The 16,594-nt window shown below is 37.8% G+C and overlaps 1 protein-coding gene across 2 annotated transcripts in view; it reads right to left on the reverse strand.

Annotated features, from left to right (window-relative positions):
- Nucleotides 1-16,594, reverse strand: part of TXNDC16 (thioredoxin domain containing 16) — a 99,940-nt gene that overhangs the window by 44,455 nt on the left and 38,891 nt on the right. For both annotated transcript variants that reach the window (XM_005685096.3, XM_013966740.2), the window contains exons 8-11: nucleotides 15,969-16,059; nucleotides 8,675-8,825; nucleotides 1,465-1,631; nucleotides 1,040-1,100 (exon numbers count right to left, since the gene is read on the reverse strand). In XM_005685096.3, the coding sequence (XP_005685153.2) occupies nucleotides 1,040-1,100; nucleotides 1,465-1,631; nucleotides 8,675-8,825; nucleotides 15,969-16,059 (470 nt within the window). The remainder of the gene's footprint in view (nucleotides 1-1,039; nucleotides 1,101-1,464; nucleotides 1,632-8,674; nucleotides 8,826-15,968; nucleotides 16,060-16,594) is intronic.

Raw genomic sequence — 16,594 nt, forward strand, 5'->3', positions numbered from 1 at the left:
TATTGTGCTCGATGAAATAAGTCAGGCAGAAAAAGACAAATGCTGTACATTATCACTTATATGTGGAATTTAAAACATAAAACAAATTAATGAATATAACAAAGCAGAAACAGACTCACAGATATAGAGTACAAACTAATGGTTACCAGCAGAAAGAGGGAATGGGGGAGGAGATTAAGAGGTACAAACTACCATGAATAAAATAAATAAGTCACAAGGATATATTGTACAGCATAAGGAATACAGCCAGTAGTTTATAATAAGTTTAAATGAAGTATAATCTATAAAATTTTTAAATCACAAAAAAGATTAATTAAAGTGGTTAAAGGCCCGAGCTCTGAAAAAGAAAAATCTCATTTAACAAAATTTACTTCTAGAAATTTAGCAAAGGGAAATAAATCAGTGATGCCCAAAACAGTGTTTAAAGGCAGGCATCACAGCACAATACCAAGTAATGAAATATAACTGTATGTGAAAGGTAGAATGCATATAGCATAAACCTAAATTTCTTTAAAAATATGCATATGTAGATATGCATATCGGAGAAGGCAATGGTGCCCCACTCCAGTCCTCTTGCCTGGAAAATCCCATGGATGGAGGAGCCTGGTGGGCTGCAGTCCATGGGGTCACTAAGAGTCAGACACAACTGAGTGACTTCACTTTCACTTTTTACTTTCATGCACTGGAGAAGGAAATGGCAACCCACTCCAGTGTTCTTGCCTGGAGAATCCCAGGGACGGGGGAGCCTGGTGGGCTGCCGTCTCTGGAGTCGCACAGAGTTGGACACGACTGAAGTGACTTAGCAGCAGCAGCAGCAGCAGCAGCAGATATACATATATTTATATAAATATACAAACACATGGAAAAAGATTAACAAATGAAAATAACACACAACAGTTGAAAATATTAACAACAGTTATCTCTGAATAGTGGCAATTCATAGAATTTTCCTGTAATAAGCATATGTTACTTTAGGACCATGTGTATTAACCTCTTTTAAATAAGCACACGTTGTAGACCAACATAGGAAATGACCAACCTCTTCTGCTCTTCTGACGATAACATTAGTATCCTGAGGAATGTCCACTTCTGAAGAGTCCCTTTATCAAAATGGAAATAAATGTTATATGTTGCCATCCAGGAGGTCAATCTAAAATTGAACTGAAAATTTTATACTAAAAATGTTTATGAAAAAAGATTACAATTTAGTGAGTCTGAGAAATTTTTCATGTAAATACAGACCAGGTTTTCTATACTCTATCTTAATCTACACCTTCATTTAGTAAAGTTTAAAGGTCTAAATATTAATCAAGCTGATAATTAAAGACTTAAACTCAGCAACTGGCTCTTAACTATATTAGAATCTATTAGAGACTTGAATTTATTTACCAGTGAACACATTACCAAGAAAAATACTAGTGTCTTGCTAAATAGAGAATAGTTACTATTCCATGTTTAAAATACCTTAACAAAAGTAGAACTCCAGCTTTTCCCAGAAGACGCCAAGCAACCCATTCTGCAGTTGTTCTATCAGCTTCATAAGTAGCTTGTTGACCAACAATAAAAACCAGTGGTAATCCTAGTTGTAGATGAACAGTTGAAACTTGTCTAGGATCTCCAGCAACTTCAGTCTTCATTTAGAAAAAGAACAAAACGTCTTCACTATGTGATAATAATGTTCCAACATTTGGATTTAAACCCTGCTAATAATAAGTGAAAAAACAAGTCTGTGAAATAAATCCACAATTAACAAAAATGGTCCCATGGTTTTCTAAGTTTCATGCTCCCATGTACCTATATAATTTAAACTAACATGAAACTAACAAATTTTACAAGTAGTTATACAGATATTTACAACCATAAAGAATAAGGATATCATAGAGAAACCAAAAAAAAGCAATAAATAAAACTGTGGTGTTGCTGAATAAACAGAGATTTGAAATGAAAACAAAACACATAACGAATCCTTCCATATAAGAATTTAACATATATAATGACATATTACAGAACAATGAGGAACATCTGAGCTGACAGCAGCTTGAACACACATCTTACTTCACTCCTTTCAGAAATCCCAGGACAACTTCAGCAGTAGGATTTTTCAAAACAGATGAACATACATACATGAAGGGAAAAGAGTAAAGGCAGCAACGTCTTAGAAGCTAGAGAACAACAAAATCCTAAGCCATGAGAGGAAAGGATAAGAAACAATTTCACTTTAACTGCAGAATCCTGAAACTGCTCAGGAACTGTCAGTTCCTGGAGCCTCTGGAAGAGGGAAAGAAGGAGTAGAAGGGGAATGATGGCAGGAAGGCTCTAGAGTAAGAAAGAACAGACAAAACCTTTGGAGAAGCAGTTAGATCTCTAGATCGTCTTCCCTAACTCCATGAGCTTAGGCGACTACCCCTGCATCATACCAGAAGAAATCTGGGGGGACTGCAGGAACAGCTGAGTGTGAATACCATGCTCAAAGCAGAGGGACAGAGCAACCAGATGCTGAGACTCATTCTATCCCCTCCCCGCTCAGTTTCTGGTAGCTAGCAGCTAGACTTCTGTATTCCAGCAGAAAACTGGAAGATCCTTCTCTGGGGATCCTGAATGACCACAAGTTAAAGCCTAAAGCTACTGACACTGTGGCTCACCAAAAAGCTGCCCAGGTCCAACCACCCTATGGAGCTCAAAGTTAACAAGGCTGATCCACAGTCTCAGAATTTCCAGCCAACTTCTTTAGTTTCATATTCTAAATCATGAACAAGGAGCAATAAGCATCTGAGGAAAGCCTCTAACATGAAAGACCAGAACAAACAGAAAAAAAAGTAACATGGAGGAAACAGATTATTCAGGAAGAAGAAAGGTTCAGAAAACCACCACGGATAAGCTCGAAAAGATGAGAAGATACTGAATCCACAAAAAATGAAAACTAAAGTTGAATAAATCTGCCAGAAAGTACGGCAAAAGACAGCTGGAAAATAGAAAAGATAATAAAATTGAGGGACTAGTTCAAGAGACTCAACATTCAAACAGGAGTCCCAGAAAGAGAGAAGGGAGAAAACAGAAGGGAAGAAATCATCACTGAAATAAACAGAGAAATTTCCCACAACTAAAGGAGCACGAGCTGCCAGATTGAAAGAGCCCACTGAGTAAAACCAGCACGGGGATAAAAGCAGATATGCACAAAGATGCTTTCTTGCAAATTTTCTAATAATAGAAAATCATTTTTCTAATCCTTAAAGTTTCCAGAGAGAAATCTGTATTTAGCTATGGTAGACATAATTCTAAGAGGACTCCCCAAATTTCTGGTGTACTCATTTTAGATTATACCATGTAAGATGGTCACAGCACAATGGAGCAAGATTATCTGCTGGCTTTGAAGGAGAAACTTCCAATTCTTTTTTGAGAGGGCCACATGGCCAGAATCTGAGAACAGACCATAGGAGCTAAGAGCAACACCAGCCATAAGTTAGCGAGAAGGTAGAAACCTCAGTCTCACAACCACACAGAACTGAATTGTCTAGACCTGAATGGGTATAACAGCCTGAAGGAACTGAAAAGCCTGGTTTCTTCTTTGAGTATTTGGAGAACCATAAGCAATTCAATATTAAAAAGTGAAAACAGGAATAGATAAGTAAGGCTGGAGAATTTGCAAAGGACCTGCTGCTAAGTCACTTCAGTCGTGCCCGACTCTGTGCGACCCCATAGACGGTAGCCCACCAGGCTCCCCCATCCCTGGGATTCTCCAGGCAAGAACACTGGAGTGGGTTGCCATTTCCTTCTCCAATGCATGAAAGTGAAAAGTGAGGGTTCCCTTTTCTCCACACCCTCTCCAGCATTTATTGCTTGCAGATTTTTGGATCGCAGCCATTCTGACTGGTGTAAAGTGGTACCTCATTGTGGTTTTGATTTGCATTTCTCTAATAATGAGTGATGTTGAGCATCTTTTCATGTGTTTGTTAGCCATCCGTATGTCTTCTTTGGAGAAATGTCTATTTAGTTCTTTGGCCCATTTTTTGATTGGGTCATTTATTTTTCTGGAATTGAGCTGAATAAGTTGCTTGTATATTTTTGAGATTAGTTGTTTGTCAGTTGCTTCATTTGCTATTATTTCCTCCCATTCAGAAGGCTGTCTTTTCACCTTGCTTATATTTTCCTTTGTTGTACAGAAGCTTTTAATTTTAATTAGATCCCATTTGTTTATTTTTGCTTTTATTTCCAGAATTCTGGGAGGTGGATCATAGAGGATCCTGCTGTGATTTATGTCGGAGAGTGTTTTGCCTATGTTCTCCTCTAGGAGTTTTATAGTTTCTGGTCTTACATTTAGATCTTTAATCCATTTTGAGTTTATTTTTGTGTACGGTGTTAGAAAGTGATCTAGTTTCATTCTTTTACAAGTGGTTGACCAGTTTTCCCAGCACGACTTGTTAAAGAGATTGTCTTTACTCCATTGTATATTCTTGCCTCCTTTGTCAAAGATAAGGTGTCCATATGTGTGCGGATTTATCTCTGGGCTTTCTATTTTGTTCCATTGATCTATATGTCTGTCTTTGTGCCAGTACCATACTGTCTTGATGACTGTGGCTTTGTTGGTGGGAATGCAAACTAGTACAGCCACTATGGAGAACAGTGTGGAGATTCCTTAAAAAATTGCAAATAGAACTACCTTATGACCCAGCAATCCCACTGCTGGGCATACACACTGAGGAAACCAGAATTGAAAGAGACACATGTACCCCAATGTTCATCGCAGCACTGTTTATAATAGCCAGGACATGGAAACAACCTAGATGTCCATCAGCAGATGAATGGATAAGAAAGCTGTGGTACATATACACAATGGAGTATTACTCAGCTGTTAAAAAGAATTCATTTGAATCAGTTCTGATGAGATGGATGAAACTGGGGCCAATTATACAGAGTGAAGTAAGCCAGAAAGAAAAACACCAATACAGTATACTAACACATATATATGGAATTTAGGAAGATGGCAATGACGACCCTGTATGCAAGACAGGAAAAAAGACACAGATGTGTATAACGGACTTTTGGACTCAGAGGGAGAGGGAGAGGGTGGGATGATTTGGGAGAATGGGAATTCTAACATGTATACTGTCATGTAAGAATTGAATCGCCAGTCCATGTCTGACGTAGGGTGCAGCTTGCTTGGGGCTGGTGCATGGGGATGACCCAGAGAGATGTTGTGGGGAGGGAGGTGGGAGGGGGGTTCATGTTTGGGAATGCATGTAAGAATTAAAGATTTTAAAATTAAAAAAAAAAAAGATACAACAGCAAATGAACATTAATTGTATCTTAAAAAAATAAATAAATAAATAAAAGTCTGCAGAACTAAAAAAAAAAAAAAAAAAGAAAGTGAAGTCGCTCAGTTGTGTCTGACTCTTAGCAACCCCATGGACTACAGCCTACCAGGCTCCTCCGCCCATGGGATTTCCCAGGCAGGAGTACTGGAGTGAGGTGCCATTGCCTTCTCCATGCAAAGGACCAGATCATTAAAAACCATGTATATCCTAAGAAAGTAGGCCTTCATTCTGTAAATAATTGAAGCCATTTAGGAACTGCAAAAATTACCAGAACAAGATCATATATGTGTGTTTAAAATATATTACTATGCAAGCAACAGGGAGTATGAACTTAAAGAGAGGGAAATATAGGAATATAGACCAGATCAATTCCTATTACTAAAGTAGTACACAAGACAGAGGAAGATAATAAAATTGAGGGACTAGTTCAAGAGACTCAACATTCAAACCTGGATTGTTTGAACCTGGATTAAAGCACTGGCTGTTAGAATGAAGAATTCGAGAAGATATTTCAGATCTAAAATCAGATGCAGAGAAATGCAGGAATTGAGAATGATGTTCTAGGCTTCTGCCAAGAGTGACTGGACAGTAAATCAACCAAGATAATGGAGCAAGAACAGATGGTAAAAGACAATGTCAGACACGTAGAGTTTAGGAGAAAGACATCTAATTAGTAGTTAAATATATGGGACTGCTGCTAAGTCGCTTCAGTCGTGTCCCACTCTGTGCGACCCCAGAGATGGCAGCCCACTGGGCTCCCCCATCCCTGGGATTCTCTAGGCAAGAATACTGGAGTGGGTTGCTATTTCCTTCTCCAACGCATGAAAGTGAAAAGTCAAAGTGAAGTCGCTCAGTCGTGTCCGACTCTTAGTGACCCCATGGACTGCAGCCCACCAGGCTCCTCTGTCCATGGGATTTTCCAGGCAAGAGTACTAGAGTGGGGTGCCATTGCCTTCACCAAAATATACAGGACAGGAACTTCAAAGAAAAATCTGACCTGAAAATTCAGATTTAAAAATCAAGAGTAGTTAATGCCATAGAAACAGACTGAGGGTGTGTTCTGAGCCCCTATCATTGTGTATGTAGCAAAGCACCCCAAAACCTAATGGCTTAAAATAAAAGAATCATTTCTGTTGTCCATATGTCTACAAACTCATCTCTGGCCCACGTCACATTTGTGGGGCATTTTGACTGGAGGGTGAAGGTTCCACTTTAAAAATGGCTCATTTACTAGTTAGCAAGCTATTGATGACTAGTATGAGCTCAGTCAGAGCTGTGGGCTGCGGCTGCTGCTGCTGCTGCTGCTGCTGCTGCTGCTGCTCCTAGGTCACGTCAGTCATGTCTGACTCTGTGCAACCCCATAGATGGCAGCCCACCAGGCTTTCCCGTCCCTGGGATTCTCCAGGCAAGAACACTGGAGTGGGTTGCCATTTCCTTTTCCAATGCATGAAAAGTGAAAAGTGAAAATGAAGTCGATCAGTCGTGTCTGACTCTTAGAGACCCCATGGACCCTAGCCTACCAGGCTCCTCCATCCATGGCGTCTTCCAGGCAAGAGCACTGGAGTGGGATGCCATCACCTTCTCCGGAGCTGTGGGCTAGGGGCCTCAATTTCTTTTCACGTGTCTTCTCCTCAGGTTTAATTTCACAGCAAAGTTGCCGGGTTTTGAGAATGAGCCTATCATGATAATAAGATGCAGCTGTGCTATGTATCTACAACAATTAAATGTCCAGGAACCCTATCTGCTTAACACACAAACACAGAGATTCTCCAACCTGCATCTATTTTCATATGTTTAGAAGTGAAACAATGCATGTAACTGCAGTGATCATGCATTCAAAGTTTATCAAAAAGCCTGAATCCCAGCTTCCATTTTTATTAATGTTTATAGATAATGTTGACTGGCGAGTAGACAAAATCCTGAGAATTCTTAATATCTCAACATTGGCAGAAAAGGAAATGAGGATGGAGAGAAATAATGAAGAACTGTACAATGAATTCATGAGGGCTTTGGGGGAAGTGGAAGATCAAACCAAAATCAGAGGATCTTCTCCCAAAGGACATAAGATAAATATTTCCCTCTCCCATGTGAACAGAAAGGAAAAAGACTCATACACTGTTTTGTTTTTTCTTAGTTGCTTGAAGTCAAAATCCAACCAAATAAAAACTGACCAAAATAAAGAACTCAAGAATGAAGCCAGTAGAACTGGGACTGATGAGCTCTGAATCTATTTAAATATGAAAGCAGGGCTTTTTTCTTTTAAATGGGAATTATGATTATAGAACACAATATAAATACTATAACTTTTACAATGTAAAATAACACAAAACAAAAATCTGGAGGGCAAAGAGGAACTGAGATGGAAATATTCTCATCTTTTACACCAAGGAGCAAATCAATATTATCCAAAATGAAAATATGCAGTTTTCTTAAAATAATAATTTTCACTTCTCAGTGTTTTCAATAATCATTTCAACACTTAGGACAGTATTTCCTAAACAGCCCTCTAATGATGAAACAATTTCTCAAAAGTTCCATAATTCCTCTAGTTTCTTATCAGTTTCTTTTTCTTCTAGTAAATTCAAATAAGATTAAATATAATGCTTTTTACTATAAAGTAGCTCATGCAATATATGTCCATGGATCCATTCATCCCTCTATCTATATGTATCTATATGAATGCAGAGATGACTGGTTGAACCTAACAGTTCATTTCTGAATGATGGGAATTGGTGGATTAAAAAATTTTCATTCTTTATACTTTGCCACACTGTTTGAATTATTTATAGCACATATGCACAATTTTTATGTAAAAAGGATATGATGAGTGAGAAAGCCTATTGAAGGTTTTACATATGCTCAGGACAACCCTTTAAACATCCAGAGAGAAGTCAGTTGATCACCTACTGAGTCTAAGATTCTTCCAGTCTGACACTAAGGAAAGTGAGACACCAAAAATTCTATAATGCAAATATTTATAAACTTTTAAAACAGGAATCAAAACATTCACAAAAGAGGTCTTTTCTTAGCCTATGATGTAATCTTTGTGATCTTAGAATGGTCACAGTTCATTATAACTACCACAGAATAGTTCCACAGTTCATTATAACTACCATTATAATTACACAATGCTATATTGGGTTGTTCAAAACAACACTTCAAGGCATTAAAATATCATTTTATGAGTACACAGTTTATCCTCTAATCTACCTGTAATAAGGTACTACTCCTAAATCTGCCTAAATGAAATAAATATGTTCAAGGGGAAAAGATATAGCTCATCTAAGTTAAATACATATCTATGAATCAAAACAATAAATTTTACATACAAATTATCTAACATATTTAAATAAGACACATACCAGCAGAGGTGCTTCCATTGTCTTAATAAATCGATGAATGTTCAGCGTAGTCAGTGACTCTTTCATTAGTATTCTCCTACATGGCTGGGTCAAGTCCAAGACTGGTTTACAGTAAAAAAAGTAGAGATGTGGATATTCTATATCCTCAGGGCTGTAAATTAAAAATGAGGGACAGACCAACTTGAAGTTCAATGTGTGATTCTTCTACTATGCAGAAAGACATAATAAATCTCTTTGCCCTAAGCCTCGTGCTTTTGAATTACGGTTTTGGTAAAAGCCTAAAACAGTATAACAAAATTAAGTGGACCAAAGCAAAAAAAGAGAATAAAAGGAATTTTTGAGATGTATAAGCAATTTTTTTTCCTGAACTGTTTCATATGGTAACTTTTAAATTAGGTTAGAGACAGGTCTACACAATTATTTTTAAATAATAGACTGTCACCTTGAGGACAATGAGATTTCCTTAAAATATAGTTGCTTTTCTACAGCTATGCTAAATAAAGCTTTGTAACACAAATCTTCTAGGTTTAATTTAAACCCAAATCTGTTTTGAATAAACTTCAGCCAAAACATGCCTTAAGATAGACACCATGTGACACTTTGTGAGAGTTAGTGAGTTTGTATCTGAAATATTAGAAAACCCAGCAAATGTGGCTTATAATTTGAGTTTTGGCATTCCCTTCAAAATGAAAATTCAAAGATAAACTTATAGTAAGTAAGCTTTGCCAAAATTAAAATAATATTTTATAAATCTTCATATGGCATTAGTACAGTCTGGCAAAATACTACAAATTTCTATTTTTACAATGTTATTTTAATTATTGACACATGCTGCAACTGAGCACCAAGATTCACTACTTTTCATTACAAAGCAATATCTAATAGATTCAATGATTAAAGAAACGATCACTCAAAGATTAGTTAATGCTGACTATGTTAGGCCCTGTGCTAAATATAAAAGACTAAGATGAATAAGATATTTCACATCCTTGAGGGACATGGGCTAAAGGACATATATTTAGTAAAAAAAAAAAAAGAAAAAACCCAAAAAACAAAAACGTGGTTCATAAGGACTATAATATACAGGGTGCTATGAGAAACAAAGAAACATTTCATTCTGCTAAAGTCAGGGAAGAGGAGGAAGGAAGGGGAAAGGAAGATCATCACAGAGATTAAAACAGTAAAAGAATGACTTCTCCAAGAAGATAAGACCAAGGAGTATTTCAGACAACAGGAGCAATACAGTCAAGGCCCCAGTCAAAGCACATAACTTTTTTGAGGGAAACCATAAACAGTCACATATTACTGAATGGGAAGTGTTGAGAGCAAGATGACCCAGCTAGGTTGGACCACATACCATAATTTATGAAATAATAAAATTATGTTAGAAAATTATCTAATCAGAGATAAGCTGGTTGTAGGTAACAGAAACCAAAAAAGTCGGGGTAGGGGGAACTTACTAGTTTAGAAGGGTATCTCACAGAATACAAGAAAAATTCAATTAAGTGGATCAGAGAACAAATGTACAGATCTGAACAGCAAGAGTTCAGGGTCCTTCATTTTGCCATGAACACTTTTTAGCTCCCCACTCTTTCTGCCTTACTTCTACATAGGAAAAACATTCAATAAGCAAGACAGTTAAAAGTGCTGTATAATCCAGTTTCTCCCATGTGCAATTCCAAGTTCCTGGAAGTAGACATCTCATTTGCTCAGGTAAGCCCATGGACTGGTTGACTCTAGGTCAGGTGGCCACCTCTGACTTAACAGACTGTGATAACTATGAAGTAGGGGTAACACCCTTCTTGGCCTATACACAGATACTTTAAGAAGGGAATATGGGGAGGTAGCAGAAAGTACTGCAAGGAGATCCAATCAGTCCATTCTGAAGGAGATCAACCCTGGGATTTCTTTGGAGGGAATGATGCTGAAGCTGAAACTCCAGTACTTTGGCCACCTCATGCGAAGAGTTGACTCATTGGAAAAGACTCTGATGCTGGGAGGGATTGGGGGCAGTAGGAGAAGGGGATGAACGAGGATGAGATGGCTGGATGGCATCACGGACTCGATGGACATGAGTCTGAGTCAACTCCGGGAGATGGTGATGAACAAGAAGGCCTAGCGTGCTGCGATTCATGGGGTCGCAAAGAGTCGGACACGACTGAGCGACTGAACTGAACTGAGCAGAAAGTACATGTGTCTCTACAGCATGCTACCTCTTTTACTACCCATCATATATACCCTTTTCTTGTCTTATCATTAAAAAAAATTGTTATTGGAGTTTTGTTGATTTACAATGTTGTGTTAAGTTTCAGGTGTACAGCAAAGTGAATCAGTTAGACATAAACATATATCCTCTTCTTTTCCCACGTAGGTCATTACGGAGCATATACCCTTCTTAACCATTTCAAACATACTCAGGTCCAACATAACTATTACTATACAAGATTATCCAAAGTTATCACCCTGCAAGAAGAACAGTACCTAGAATACAGACGGCATTCAATAGATAATTGTTGAATGAGAGAATGAAAAAGGAAAGAAAAAATTTAAAAAACAGATGGAAGATTTCTGTGTGTTGATTTTATATCCTGCAACTTTACTATATTCATTGATGAGCTCTAGTAATTTTCTGGTGGAGTCTTTAGGGTTTCCCATGTAGAGGATCATGTCATCTGCAAACAGTGAGAGTTTTACTTCTTCTTTTCCAATTTGGATTCCTTTTATTTCTTTTTCTGCTCCGATTGCTTTGGCCAAAACTTGGTGGTGAAAGTGGACACCCTTGTCTTGTTCCTGATTTTAGGGGAAATGCTTTCAATTTTTCACCATTGAGGATAATGTTTGCTGTGGGTTTGTCATATATAGCTTTTATTATGTTGAGGTATGTTCCTTCTATTCCTGCTTTCTGGAGAGTTTTTATCATAAATGGATGCTGAATTTTGTCAAAGGCCTTCTCTGCATCTATTGAGATAATCATATGGTTTTTATTTTTCAATTTGTTAATGTGGTGAATTACATTGATTGATTTGCGGATATTGAAGAATCCTTGCATCCCTGGGATAAAGCCCACTTGGTCATGGTGTACCATTCACCATTGCAACGAAAAGAATAAAATACTTAGGAATATATCTACCTAAAGAAACTAAAGACCTATATATAGAAAACTATAAAACACTGATGAAAGAAATCAAAGAGGACACTAATAGATGGAGAAATATACCATGTTCATGGATCGGAAGAATCAATATAGTGAAAATGAGTATACTACCCAAAGCAATTTACAAATTCAATGCAATCCCTATCAAGCTACCAGCCATATTTTTCACAGAACTAGAACAAATAATTTCAAGATTTGTATGGAAATACAAAAAATCTAGAATAGCCAAAGCAATCTTGAGAAAGAAGAATGGAACTGGAGGAATCAACTTGCCTGACTTCAGGCTCTACTACAAAGCCACAGTCATCAAAACAGTATGGTACTGGCACAAAGACAGACATATAGATCAATGGAACAAAATAGAAAGCCCAGAGATAAATCCACACACATATGGACACCTTATCTTTGACAAAGGAGGCAAGAATATACAATGGAGTAAAGACAATCTCTTTAACAAGTGGTGCTGGGAAAACTGGTCAACCACTTGTAAAAGAATGAAACTAGATCACTTTCTAACACCGCACACAAAAATAAACTCAAAAATGGATTAAAGATCTAAATGTAAGATCAGAAACTATAAAACTCCTAGAGGAGAACATAGGCAAAACACTCTCCGACATAAATCACAGCAGGATCCTCTATGATCCACCTCCCAGAATTCTGGAAATAAAAGCAAAAATAAACAAATGGGATCTAATTAAAAGTAAAAGCTTCTGTACAACAAAGGAAAATATAAGCAAGGTGAAAAGACAGCCTTCTGAATGGGAGAAAATAATAGCAAATGAAGCAACTGACAAACAACTAATCTCAAAAATATACAAGCAACTTATTCAGCTCAATTCCAGAAAAATAAACAACCCAATCAAAAAATGGGCCAAAAAACTAAATAGACATTTCTCCAAAGAAGACATACGGATGGCTAACAAACACATGAAAAGATGCTCAACATCACTCATTATTAGAGAAATGCAAATCAAAACCACAATGAGGTACCACTTCACACCAGTCAGAATGGCTGCGATCCAAAAATCTGCAAGCAATAAATGCTGGAGAGGGTGTGGAGAAAAGGGAACCCTCCTACACTGTTGGTGGGAATGCAAACTAGTACAGCCACTATGGAGAACAGTGTGGAGATTCCTTAAAAAATTGCAAATAGAACTACCTTATGACCCAGCAATCCCACTGCTGGGCATACACACCGAGGAAACCAGAATTGAAAGAGACACATGTACCCCAATGTTCATCGCAGCACTGTTTATAATAGCCAGGACATGGAAACAACCTAGATGTCCATCAGCAGATGAATGGATAAGAAAGCTGTGGTACATATACACAATGGAGTATTACTCAGCCGTTAAAAAGAATTCATTTGAATCAGTTCTGATGAGATGGATGAAACTGGAGCCGATTATACAGAGTGGAGTAAGCCAGAAAGAAAAACACCAATACAGTATACTAACACATATATATGGAATTTAGAAAGATGGCAATGACGACCCTGTGTGCAAGACAGGAAAAAAGACACAGATGTGTATAACGGACTTTTGGACTCAGAGGGAGAGGGAGAGGGTGAGATGATTTGGGAGAATGGCATTCTAACATGTATACTATCATGTAAGAATTGAATCGCCAGTCTATGTCTGACGCAGGATACAGCATGCTTGGGGCTGGTGCATGGGGATGACCCACAGAGATGTTATGGGGAGGGAGGTGGGAGGGGGGTTCATGTTTGGGAACGCATGTAAGAATTAAAGATTTTAAAATTAAAAAAATAATAAACTAAAAAAAAATAAAAAAAAAACAGATGGAAGAAAATTAATACTGTAAAGTAATTAACCTCCAATAAAAAAATAAATTTATATTAAGAAAAAAGAAAAAATACATTCATCTCTTCTCCATTAAGCGGTGGGGCTTCCCTGGTGGCTCGGATGGTAAAGAATCCGCCTGCAATGCAAGAGACCTAGGTTCGATCACTGGTTGGGAAGATTCCTGGAGAAAGGAATGGTAACCTACTCCAGTATTCTTGCCTGGGAAAAACCACGGGCAGAGGAGCCGGCAGGCTACAGTCCATGGGGTCACAAAGATTTGGAAATGACTTAGCAACTAACACTTCTCCTCCATTAGGTGACAACTCAAAGCCATTGTTAACTACTTGACCTAGAAGTGATGTCATGTGCTTAGTTGCTCAGCCATGTCCAACTCTGTGAACCCATGGACTGTAGCCCACCAAGCTCCTTTGTTCATGAGGATTCTTCAGGCAAGAATACTGGAGTGGGTTGCCATGCTCTCCTCCAGAGGATCTTCCCAAGCCAGGAATCGAACCAAGGTCTCCCGCATCGCAGGCAAATTCTTTACCATCTGAGCCACTGACTACATATTCTGAATCCACAGTCCTTCCCTACCACATTGGGGGCAAGTATGATTCCTCACCACTTTGTTAGCCATGAATAAACCTCTCCAATGTGCCATATACTGACAAATTTAGGGAAAACAGAATAACTGTATGTTTTTAATTCTCATTTAAAAAATGGAGACAAGCAAAAATCTTTCCAGAATATTACCATGTTTAGTCATTGATCATTGTATAGTCTGGTCTTGCTGAACAGATCTGTAAGAAAAATGAGAGGATCCATACCTTGCCAGTAAATATCCAACCCTCCCTTACCAACTGAGCTACAAGGGAAGCCCCCATATTTGAAGCATGTCACTGTTATTAGCAATTATTCATTAGAAAGATAAAGATGATAACAGAAGAGAAAGTACAAACAATCCTCAGAGAAACTGTGGGGCTACCCCAGAATCACCATGGGACTGAGAACAGGTGGGTTCCCCCATCCCAAGATGGGAATTTAGCAGTCTACACTGGCAGTAGCAAAGTAGCTGTCTAAACTACTGCTCATTGTATCTTGAGATGCAGTGACTACATATCATAGAGCTTCATGATACTATCAGCATGTTTCTCAAATTGTTAAGAATATTAATTCTTATACAAATAGTAAACATGCATCAAAGTTTTCTTTAACTCGAGGGAACTAGCAGAATGGCAGTTCAATAAGAAGAAGGAAAAAGGAATGTTGGTTGATATTGTACAGAGCAATAAATTTTCTTTGCAAGTACTTCATTCTTTGCCTATGCACTCCCAACAACCCCCCCCCCACATCATTTCACTTTATCAGTTTTCTATGCACTAACAACCAAATTTACCAAACTGTAAAATATCTGGGATTTAATTGTGTGCGGTTTAACAAATAGTCACTATTTTCTGAGCGATAAAGAGCACTCATTAAAACTCTTGCATGGTTTTAAAAGAGTCACACTATCACCCTTTTGCCTTGCTTTGGATTAATTTTCCTGAATAATATTTTGAAGCCAAACTTAAAAGTCTTTCAAATGCACTGGTGTTCCTACGTCTCTTGTGTCCCTATATACTAAATGGAAGAAAAACTTTATCCCTGGGTTGTCCAGCCAACAAGAGTCCAAAGAAGGTCTCCACCTACAACTGTAAGTTAGAAACTAGACAAGAAAATAAAACATTTAGAAAACATCTGTTCAAAATTGTACTCAAATATATTTAAGATTTTTCTGGTATAGTAACTGATGGAACCCTCAAAGAATCTCTAGAGCTTAGTCATAAAACCTGTTATTTGATCCCCTATCTGATAACTGGGGTAGATATATTTCTAAAATACACATGACCACTCAAGGGCTCACATCTGTGGCTTATCCATATTGCCTTGGTTCACCTTAGTTTAACATCACTTTTGTATCTTTAAGCTCATTTTAGTACAGCCCTTGTGGCTCAGCTGGTAAAGAAACCGCCTGCAATGTGGGAGATCTGGGTTCAATCCCTGGTTGGGAAGATCCCCTGGAGAAGGGAAAGACTACCCACTTCAGTATTCTGGCCTGGAGAAGTCCATGGACTGTATAGTCCGTGGGATCGCAAAGTGTCGGACACAATTGAGAAACTTTCACTTTCACATGATAGTAATGAAGAGGATTTCAGGTTTCATTTATATATTCACATCTGCTTACGATTCCTGTCAGATTAGTCCATGCTGTGAGAGTATGACAGAAAGGCTGAAAAAAGTAATGTGAAATAAGTGAAACTTAAAATAGTTTACTTATGTTTCTTATGCATACCCAATACTTTGCAGAAGGGCAATTTCCGTGGTTAAGACAAATTGGTATGTGGTCCCATACACAAAAGCAGCTTCCATAACAGCTCTGTGCTCTAAAAAAGAGAGGGGAGGTGAGAGGGAAGAGAGGTTAGTTTGTGTGATTTTATTTTGAATACTTTCCTACACCCTTTTATGCTCTACTATGTTTAAAGAAAAATCCTTTGTAGGGATCCCAGTTGGGAAAATGCAGGCAGTTAAAGAAGTTATAAAAAGTCTGTTCTAGTCAAGTCAAGGTAAGAGCAGAACTAAGGAGTTAAAAATGAGTTATACTTGAAGATATATGACAAACCTGTGACAGTTTTTTCCCAGTAGTAGGGAAGAGAATATGAATTCGCCACACAACTTTCATATGTTATATTTTATGTATGAATATGTCTGTATGCTATTTATGGCTTATTTTTTTTAATCAAACTTATTCTTATCTAAAAAGAGACAATTCTATAAGGTATATTTTTTAAATGAACAGTTCCTCTACCCTTGACCCCATTTCCAATTTCCGAGGGACAACTACTTCCAACTTTCTCACTCTTTCTTTAGGTATTTACCTCCAAATCCCTAAATGACACTCTTACACTCTTTATTTCCTGA

Source organism: Capra hircus, chromosome 10, assembly GCF_001704415.2.
Source record: "Capra hircus breed San Clemente chromosome 10, ASM170441v1, whole genome shotgun sequence".
Lineage (NCBI taxonomy): Eukaryota > Metazoa > Chordata > Mammalia > Artiodactyla > Bovidae > Capra > Capra hircus.